This window comes from Urtica dioica, chromosome 6, assembly GCF_054948205.1.
Source record: "Urtica dioica subsp. dioica isolate 48M chromosome 6, U.dioica_male_clone48M_v1_H2, whole genome shotgun sequence".
Classification (NCBI taxonomy): domain Eukaryota; kingdom Viridiplantae; phylum Streptophyta; class Magnoliopsida; order Rosales; family Urticaceae; genus Urtica; species Urtica dioica.
In genome coordinates this window covers 4,096,065-4,106,504 of record NC_142761.1, presented here as the reverse complement: position 1 = coordinate 4,106,504, position 10,440 = coordinate 4,096,065, and the positions used below count along the sequence as shown (strand labels likewise).

General features: G+C 35.7%; 2 protein-coding genes across 2 annotated transcripts; one reads left to right on the top strand and one right to left on the bottom strand.

Moving 5' to 3' along the window:
- The first annotated feature begins 576 nt into the window (after positions 1 to 576).
- LOC149393014 (peroxisomal adenine nucleotide carrier 1-like) lies at positions 577 to 3,927 on the top strand. The gene is made up of 5 exons (XM_089616555.1): positions 577 to 909; positions 1,004 to 1,235; positions 1,346 to 1,492; positions 2,282 to 2,445; positions 3,319 to 3,927. The coding sequence occupies exons 1-5, from the start codon at positions 767 to 769 to the stop codon at positions 3,593 to 3,595; spliced, it is 963 nt and encodes a 320-aa protein (XP_089472681.1). The 5' UTR covers positions 577 to 766; the 3' UTR covers positions 3,596 to 3,927.
- Positions 3,928 to 3,934: 7 nt separating this feature from the next.
- Positions 3,935 to 7,781, bottom strand: LOC149393013 (uncharacterized). The gene is made up of 3 exons (XM_089616554.1): positions 7,526 to 7,781; positions 6,029 to 6,460; positions 3,935 to 4,901 (listed from the first exon to the last, which is right to left on the bottom strand). Exons 1-3 carry the CDS (start codon positions 7,608 to 7,610, stop codon positions 4,246 to 4,248), a joined length of 1,173 nt encoding a protein of 390 aa, XP_089472680.1. The 5' UTR covers positions 7,611 to 7,781; the 3' UTR covers positions 3,935 to 4,245.
- Between the last annotated feature and the right edge of the window lie 2,659 nt (positions 7,782 to 10,440).

Here is a 10,440-nt window from a genome sequence, read left to right as displayed (position 1 = left end):
GATCTGTGTATGATCGAAGTCAGTTCTAATTATTAATGAAAAATTTAATTTAAACAAATTATTTATATATAAAATCAAACAGAAAATTATATCGAATAGTGAAATCACTATCTTCAATTAAAATTATAAACCAATTACTCGAATATTAAAATTTATCAAGTACATGTTTATCTCTTATATAATTACACTACAATTCTAATATAGAGATCTAAAGTGGCACTCTTAAAAAAATTAAATAAATAAATAAAGTACAAAAATGGGTGATGTAACTAAATAAACAATTTAAAATTATGAATTTGCAAAATAGTTAAGGTTTGTCTTAATTTAGTGAAATAGCCAAAATGTACAGTAATCTGGTTTCAAAAAAAATTTGACTCTAAGATTAATTTTTTTTAAAGTGATAAATTGCTTATAATAATCGTAAAAAAATTTAATATTGGTTGTCAAAAAAAATTTGAAAACGTAAAACTGACTACTTTGTTGAAAAGTTTAAACTTTGGCTATTTTGTCAATCAATATGTTTCAAATGGTTTTGTACAATTTTTCCTACAAAAATCTTTACGTCTTCCAAAAAAAGATGGGTTGAAATGGGAAACTCTTATCATTTGTACGCGTCACTTTCATTTTGCCTGCGAACGCAAACCTCAATTAATCATCCATTAGATCAATACCCCAGATCGGCCAAAAAAAAAAAAGGCTAAACTCCCAGGAGTAACCAAATTTTTCTTCCCTTTTCAAAAGCAGTTATACCCGTAAATTTATAGAAATGGGGTTTGATCTGGAATCTGTTTCGGAGGCCACTTCAGGAGCCGTTGGAGCTCTAGTCAGCACCACAATTCTATACCCACTTGACACTTGCAAAACCAAATACCAAGCTGAGCTCAGAGCTCTCAATCACCAAAAATACAGGTTTCTATTTTACACTCAATTTTAAAGACAATTTCTTTGCTCCATAGTTTATTTAATTTTTTTTTGTTTTTGTTTTTTTTTGGTGTTGGGGCAGGAATGTTTCAGATGTTCTATGGGAAGCTATTTCAAAGGGAAGAGTTTTGTCGTTGTACCAAGGCCTGGGAACAAAGAATATCCAGAGCTTCATATCTCAGTTCATCTACTTCTACGGGTACAGCTTCTTCAAGAGGCTGTACCTTAGAAAGACCGGAAACAAAGCCATCGACACCAAGGCCAACTTGCTCATCGCCGCCGCCGCCGGAGCCTGCATGGTCGTCGTCACTCAGGTCGTCACACAATCTCTCTCTCTTTTTTTTTTTTTTTTTTTTTTTTTTTTTTTTTTTTTTTTATAATTATTTTGCCTGCATTGTTGTAATTTTTACTTACATTTGTGTAGCCTTTGGACACGGCGTCTTCGAAGATGCAAACGACCGAGTTTGGGAAGTCGAAGGGGCTTTTGAAGACCCTTTCGGAGAGTAGTTGGAGAGAGGCTTTTGGCGGCCTCGGGATTTCTCTCCTCTTGACGTCCAATCCATCGATCCAGGTGACTTTTCGAAACGTTATGTCACTCTTTTTTTCGATGTTTTGTATTCAGTATTATGCGGTTCCATCTCAAAACTAATTGACAATCAGATGAGTAATTCATGAGTTTATATACGAGCATAACGGGTATTAGTGGAACACTTACCATATAGAAGTGACACTGGAAAAGAAACGGTTAGGACCTTAAGGGTAGCATCATAATTATAAATTTATAAATAAATAGTTAGTTAAGCAGTTACTTGATATATAATTAAGAAGAGAGTGGAAGGAAAAGGGAATCAGGAATTGAGTGAAAAATTGAGATGTTTTTCTTAGAGAGAGAGAGAGAACAAGCTTCTCGAAAGCTTGTAAATATCGTTGTATTATCTTATTTTGTGAGTAATGGAATATTCAGGTTCCTTACAAACCTTGTCTCTGGTGTAGAGCTTTCACTCTAATTATCACGTGTCATCACTTAACGGCGAGATATTATAAATTTGTCGCAGTCAAAATGGTACTTCCGAGATTAAAAATCTCAAACCGACCGACACATGGGAACAAGTAAAGCTTTCATTTTGGTGCTCGTTTGAGTTTTGTGGGCTCTGATACCATGTTAAGTAGGTGTCATAGGGTTCAATCTCGAAACCAACAACGAGATGAAGAACTCATAACCTTGACGCGAGACCTTTACCAACTTTGATATCAACTAATGTAAAAAATCGATTCATAATAAAAAGAAGTAACACGTGATCGTATAAAATCTTTGTTACCGGTTACTAAGAATTGAAAACTCCTTTGACTTGCCGCACAGTACACGGTGTTTGATCAGCTGAAACAGAGAGCGCTGAACACGAATTCAACCGCAAAAACCGGCGAATCATCATCATCCCCAAAAGCTCTCTCCGCCTCTTCTGCCTTCGTTCTCGGCGCCGTCTCAAAATGCGTGGCAACTGTTCTGACATACCCGGCAATCAGGTCAAAACCGTCACAGATTTCGAGTTCAACGACTTAAATTAAAAAAAGGGTTCAGTGACTATTTAGCCATATGAAACGTTAGAAATTTTGAAATAGCCAACGTTTCGTTAATTTTTTGTAAATAGTCACGTAAATCTATTTACGCTATCAAAATAACCAAAAACCCAGAGTGAATTTCTAGTAAATATGACTATTTACGAAATATTTACAAAATTTTTTGGTTATTTACGAAAAATTTACAAAATGTTGGCTAAAACGCAAACGCTTATGTTTATGAGGTTTATATCGCTAAATTTCTGTTAAAAAAAAAGATTTTTGGCTCAAACAGTTCCTAACTTTTATGATAGTGACATTTTAGCCTTTAAACTCTTTTTTTGAAGCATTTTGGTTCCTAACCTATTGATTTTGTAGCATTTTGGCCCTTTTTAAAATAAAAAAAAATTATTTTTATGAAATTATATACTTTATAAACTTAAAACATGTTTATATACTAAATTAAATTGTTAATTTTACAAAATAAATTTATTACGTCATATTTTGAGCCTAAAAGCACTAAGAAAATTATACAATATTATATTTTAATAGCATTATATATGTTACTTTTTTTAACTTTTTAAAATTATAAACAAGTTATTTAGTTTGTAAATATGTTTTAAGTTGATTTGGTGTTGAATTTTATAAAAAAAATTATCATTTTTTAAAATAAAGGATCAATATGCTACAAAGGACCAAAATGCTTCAAAAAAAAAGTTTAGGGACCAAAACGCAACTATCATAAAAGGTTGGGGATTATTTGCGCCAAAATTTCTAAAAAAAAATTCTTGACACAAAAGGCATAAACGTTTTTCTTTTTTTACCCGAACGATTGTGCAGGACTAAGGTGATGATTCAAGCCGCGGAAGAAGAAGATCACGAAGAAGCGGCCATTGGACCCGAGAGGAGGTCGATCCACGGTGCGCTTCTTGGCATTTGGAGAAGGGAAGGCCCGTTGGGCTTCTTCAAAGGCCTTCAGGCACAGATACTAAAGACGGTGTTGAGCTCGGCTTTGCATTTGATGATCAAGGAGAAGATTGCAAAGGCCACTTGGGTTTTGCTCCTTGCTGTCCGGAGCTACTTTTCGGCGAACCGCGTCAGGTTAAAGATGAGTTGACTTGACCCAAGTTTATAACAAATCTGTTTTCTCTTCTGTTAATTTCGGATATTACGGAGTCTTTGAAATAAGCTTATTTCAGTTTCGCTACATAAACTTGTTTTATTATTGACACAACACATGGCATGAATAAATTTTTCTGTGTGATGTTAGAAGTATAAAAAAAAAAAAAAGAATGTATATAAAGATGACCGTTGATTCAATCATTGAAAAGAAAAAAAAGGGGATTTTTTTTTCTTTTTTTGAAAGGAGCATAATTTATTGCCCAATTTGCGTGATGAGTGATGCATTTTGTCATGTCGGGCATTGAAGGAAGAAAAAACTGGCCTTCTTCACAAATAAATAAATAAAAACTTCATTAATAATAATAAAAAAAAATCAACAAATACATATGGAACATGGTATGTAGATATCTATTACGCTATGATAATTCTACTCTCTCACTCACCAATATCACACAAAAATACATAATCTCAACACTCACACCATCGCTCATTCAAAGCCCTTAAATGTCTAACCTCCGAAAGTAATGCCTAACTTGTCATGAGAGCTGGCCCTTTTATTACCATAATTATTACCTACATGCACAAAAATAACTGTAAACTAATGTGTATATATTTATATTAAGTAGCTGTTTATGGAAATCAGTTTCATATGAGAAGAGCCGATGAAGCCGCCAACAAAAGCAAGTAGTGAAGGAAGCTGATTCGGGAGACGAAACCGGCGTTTATTCCATTCACTCCATCGACGGCGTTGCCAGTGTTGAATGGGTTCGGAGTGTTGGGCGTGTTCGAGCCGCCCGTGGGCCCGAGAGGAGTGTTCGAGGTCATAACGACGACCAACCAGTTGTCCTCCGAGCCGACCCCGACCCCAGTGAACTTGGGGTCAGTGAGAGACGTCGCGTATTTTGAGGCCTTGAGGGCCGAGAGAACGCTCGTCGGGGACGGGCCGGGGGAGCAAGCCGGGAGGACGATCCCGCCGGAGGCGTTGAGGCCGCACCGGAGCATCAAGTCCGGGTAGCTCGAGATGTCTGTCGAGGCCGGGCCCGCCAGAGAGCCGGTGGTGTTCGAGCAGAGCTGGTCCTGGAACCGATCGGCGAAGTCGTCCGCGAAGCAGTCCACGGCCTCGATCTTCGCCAGAGCCGACACCTTGGCGTCGGCGCGGAGAGCGTTGATGCTTTGGAGAAGGACGTCTTCCTCGTCGATGTCATTGTGGTCGTTGTGGTCGTCGCGATCTTTGCGATCGTTGTGAATGTCGTCGTTGTCGTTGTGGTCGTCGCGATCATCGAAGTCGTCGTCGTGGTCGCCTGCGTGAAAAATTTTCCCGTTTGACTATACATTCGAATAATAAAGGCTCTGAACTATTACGCGAGTGGCATTTTACTCTAAAATAGCCCTCAACACGGGCGGAGCCATGCTTTGTGATGAGGAGGGGCAAAAAGCAAAGGACTACAACTTTTTGGAGTAAAATGCAAAAATCTTGTATGTAAAATATTTATGATTTTTTTTTTGAGGGAAGGCATATGCCCTCAACCTAAGAAACATAAAACATATTTGCCAACTTAAAAACCCCTCAACCTAAGAAACATAAAACATATTTGTCAACTTAAAAACCTTGTTACTTCAAAAACGAGGTTTGTCGCTGTTTTTTTGGACCAAAATGCAAAGAAATATATGTAAAATAATTTTTAAAAAAAATTGAGGGGGGCATATGCCCTCGACCTATTGTTTATGTAGGAGTATAATCATTTTTTCAAAATTTTTTTTTTTTTTCACCTTAGAAACTTATTTGCCAACTTAAAAGCCTTGTTAGTCTCATAAAAATCAACAAATAAATAAATAAAGCATGTTCAAACACGGGGTTTGTCGCGGTCTTTAGACCTTATGAAAAACGGAAATAATCAAAGCACACAGAAAAAAAGGGTGATCTTCGATGATCATAACACAAAAACGGACGTCATTATATGCCGTATCTAGATTATGTAGTAGCACCTAAGAAACTTATAAAACTTGTTAGTCTCATAAAAATCAACAAATAAATAAATAAAGCATGTTCAAAGTTCAAACACGAGGTTTGTCACGGTCTTTACGCCTGATGAAAAACGGCAATAATCAAAGCACACGGAAAAAAAGGGTGATCTTCGACGATCATAACACAAAAACGGAAGCGATAATATGCCCTCTACCTCTACGCAGTAGCACCTAAGAAACTTATAAAACTTGTTAGTCTCATGAAAATAAACAAATAAATAAATAAAGCACGTTTTCAAACACAAAGGCTTGTCGCGGTCTTTTTACGCCTGATGAAAAACAGAAAACGAGATCAAAAAGCACACGGACAATCACAACACGAGAACGGAAGCGATAACAATCATCGCAACGAAAAGGAGAGAGTGAAAAGTATCGGGGGCGAGGATGTTGGCATTGCCTATACCGGTGTTGACGGCATTGACGAAACTGCCCTCGGGGGTGGCGGTGGTGAGGACGACGACGATCCAGTTGTCCTCGTGGCCGATCCCGATCCCGGTGAACTTGGTGTCGTTGAGGAAGCCGGAGTATTGGGACTTGGTGAAGTTGGAGACGACGAGGGTGGCCTCGAGGTTGGGGACGCAGGCCGGGAGGATCTGGCCGGCCTTGGTGTTGGTGATGTTGAGGCGGCACTTGGTCAAGAGGGTCGGGTAGTTCGGGAACGAGGGCTCGGTCCCGGGGACCGTGTTGGCGCCGGTCGAGTTCGTGCACGGCTGGCGCTGGAACTGCTCGGCGACCTCGTCGGCGAGGCACTCCGCGTTCTTGTTCTTCGTCAGAGCCGTCAGGTTCAGCGACGCGCGGTAGCTGTTGATGCTCTGCAGGAGCGAGTCTTCCTCGTCTGCAACGATCCAAATGATACGGAAATACGGGTTTGGATTTCGATTTCGATTGAACAGATTATAAACGTTTGGTAAATTTTAGGTAAATAACCAATTTTAAACGTAAATCTTATGTAAATGGTCAAAACGTTTGGTATATGAAAGTGGCTATTTACTAAAGATTTACGTCTGAAAGTTGTCATTTACCTAAAATTTACCAAACGTTCGCTATTTAACAATGTCAAACGTTTAAGTTGACTATTTTCCTAACGGAACCTCTCTTTTTTTTTTTGTATCTCCTAAAGATATCTCATCAAATGCACATCTTAAGTTTGATGAATATTAATCCTCGATGAATGATCACTGAAAACAGTTCATTTCAATATGGTTCATGCTGACAAATGACAGAAAAAAAAAATCACGTTGTCTACTTCTTCAACCCAAATAAAAAAAAAAATTGAAAATTGCAGCAGTGATATTGGGTTTCACAATCTAAAACCACTGCAATATATTAATACTATAAAGGGGTTTGATTATCATGGATGAACTTAAAAGGACTAAATCTGAAAAACACCAGATATAGATCTAGCCATAGACGTGTCTCGGAATGGTTAGCTCATTAATTAAAGTGTAGTTGGTCAATTTAGAATTTCGACCAACTTCTTCGGCTTTTTTTTTCTCCCTTTCAAAAAGCACTCATTTACAAAATCAACTGCAAGGTCTTTTAACCCACGGTGGTAAAAAACTTATTTTCTCGCAAGAACTAGATCTACATTATCAGCTTCTAAACGACATTTCTCCATGAAAAAACCCTAATGATCAAATAAGCAAAAGTCAGTTCAGTATTCCTACTCAGATCTCTCTCTCTCTCTCACCAGATATATTTCTCAAAGATATTATTCTAAAGATACAAATCTCCTTCAGTTAAAATTATAATCCCCAAATGTGACATCGCAGAGCCTTTCACTTATTTTAGAAAGAAAATTGCCATTCCTGTCTTATATATCATATCATATCATAATTCAAAACTATATTTATGGATGTGCACATGAATAAAATAAATAAATAAAAAATAAAAACTTTACCAATGTCACATTTGACTGAGTGGCTGAGCAAGAAAATCGAAACAATGCAAATCGGGATAAGAGCTCTGCTCAACGAAGACGCCATTGCTGCTGAAAACTTAGCACAGGCACAGAAAATTTATAAATTAATTTGAAAGATCACAAGAGAGATCGCATAAAAAAATCAACAATGTGAAGTCGAGGAACTGAGTGTCTTTCTCTTTATTTTTTTTCTGTTTGTTTTTAGTGATTTCGTGATATTTGTTGCTTAAGAACAAGCTTTATATAGCAACACAGCTGACAAAGACAGTTTGGCTAATCAGTTATTACGACGTCGTTTTTGAACCGTACCTTTTGCCGTCAAACTACGTAGCTAATCAGGCTTGACTTTCTTGTGCTTCGTCTTAAATTATTAATGACAATTAAGAGAAATGAAGATATGGATTCACAAGTCACAAGTCACAAGTCTCAAGTCACAACTATAGAATTCGCAACATGTCTGAAGGGCAATGGCTTAACAAACAATTATATAATAGAATTCAGATGTGTTGTCTAGAAAAAAGTTCTTTATAAAGTTCTATTACCAATAATTTAAAATAATAATAAATAAATAAAACAAGAGATGTGTGATAGATTTGTGGAAGAAATTATATCAAATAGTCGAATGACCAGGCTCAATTAAAATTATAGTCAGCTATTCAAATATTAAGTAATTAACCCATGTCTATGTTTTATATAGTCATGCAATTTGTGTAAGTTTGCGCTATTTTTTTAATTATGAAGTATTTAGGCTAAAACTTTGACGTAGTAAAGCTAAAGTAACCATATGCATAGCTCTCCTTTTTATTATGCGCAATGCTACGACAAAAAATTAGTTTTTATTTATTTATCGGTAATTGAAGAATTATATACACTTTTTTTTCAACCAAAAACCTTAGTTTTCAAGACATCAAGTTTCATATTTCTTACCCACATTTGAAGTTGTAGCTTATGAAATAAAGTTTAATCACGTTTACATTCTCAATTTGACCCAGTGAAATGAGGTTTATTTTGAGTTTTATTTTATTCCTCTTGGGAATATTTCGTGTTTTGGCAAAACAACATATTATACATTAACATATGAAAACTTCACGATCAAGATCTTTCTTTATATAAAATTATTTAGCCTGTTTAACTCTTAGTTCCGAATTCATTAGAGATTTGATCGGGTTTGATTTTTCGATCTTGTGCAATTTAAGCAAGATCTTTTTATTCAAGCTTTATACTCATAACAGTTTATTCTAGATCGATTGTATCTTTTGTCCTCCAATTTCGATCTCTCTACCATTCTTGCCTGAGTTTTCCTCAATGTGTTTGAGAGCATTGTAATCTTTGCGTGTCTCGTACCGGCATAAGATTTTTTAGTCTAATTTGTGTGCTCATTGTTGAAGAGTCTTCGGAAGAAGAATATGTAGAAGTGAGGGGATCTCATTCCTAAGAGAAAGTTTTGGTTGCAGTTTAATCGGAGTTGAGAAAAACGCGCTCTAAGAGGAAGTTTTAGAATCTAAGTCCGAAGTGTATTATGTCTTATTGATTAGCGAATAATTTTCCACCATCAAGCACACTGCCCTGTGTACTATGTTTTATCACCGAGCTGGGTTATCAACATGTTTGTGTTGATTTACTTACTTCCCACCCTATCTTGCTATTTGCCTTATTTTACGGTGCACAAGCAGTAATGATAAATTGTTCAACATAGTGTTCTATACCTTGGATAACAAATTACCTCACGACTATACTATAGTTACTTCAAAGCTCTTCTTGGATGTCACGGACTTTGTGTCAACATGGATTTTTTTTAAAGCTTATGCTAGTTATGGTAGTCGTTTCAACCAATTTATTACATATTTCAAATAAATGGTATCCACACATTGAATCAATATTTTCTGAAAACTTTTATGTGTTTTTTTTTGTTATGTTTTCTAATAATTATGATTTTCCATATTTCTATGATGCTTGCTATGATTTCTGATGTTTATGAGAAAATGGGACGAAACTATATAATGAGGTATATATATATGTTGTTTGAAAAAGAAACATATATGTTTCGCACCCCCGACGCTCAGATGAGGAGACAAATTTGAGTTATGGCGTCGAGACACGTAAGAGATTATACACCGCTAATATCGCAATCCACCCTTGAACGAAAAAAGATAATACATTACAAGAAGGTTCATGTGTTGATTTTGTACCTAAATTACATGATACATGTCTTTTTCGGCTCTCGATATTCTTCAATCAATTTATCATGCAATAACGTGAGTTCGAATATTAATTTAAAGGATAAAATTGGAATTAAAAAAAAAAAAAAAAAACTTCAAGTATGTTTGTTACGGGGCTATTAATCAAAAGAGGGAACAAATTGGCTGAAATGTAATTTAATTTATGGTTTAGTACGGTTTATTAAGTGTGATTAATCTTTTAATCTTAATTTTATACTATTGTGATTCTAAATCAATACCGATTTTTAAAAAGATTACATATATATTAAATAACGATATATACATATATATATATATATATATATATATATAATATTTGCATACGAAATTGTCAAATTTTTATAGTCTTTAGCTGTTTGAAAAATGACAATAAAGGGAAGAAGAAAAAGACGCAAGTGATTCATGCAAAGTGCTAAATTTCAAAGGAGCATTTAATCTATGCATGATAAGAAAAACCATCTTCGTTTTCTTTATGTTGAGATATAGATTAGTTGGATCTTTGACAACAATGGCATAGCTATTGAGTGTTGTATTGGTCGTTGAAAATTTCGTACAATTTATTTGGACCTTGATCCAATCTATATCCTTTGCATTATTCAGATACACGCCACGATATTATTTCATCTTTTTTCTCTGTCTTCTCATTTGCTTGCTCTTTGCCGCCAATATAGCGAA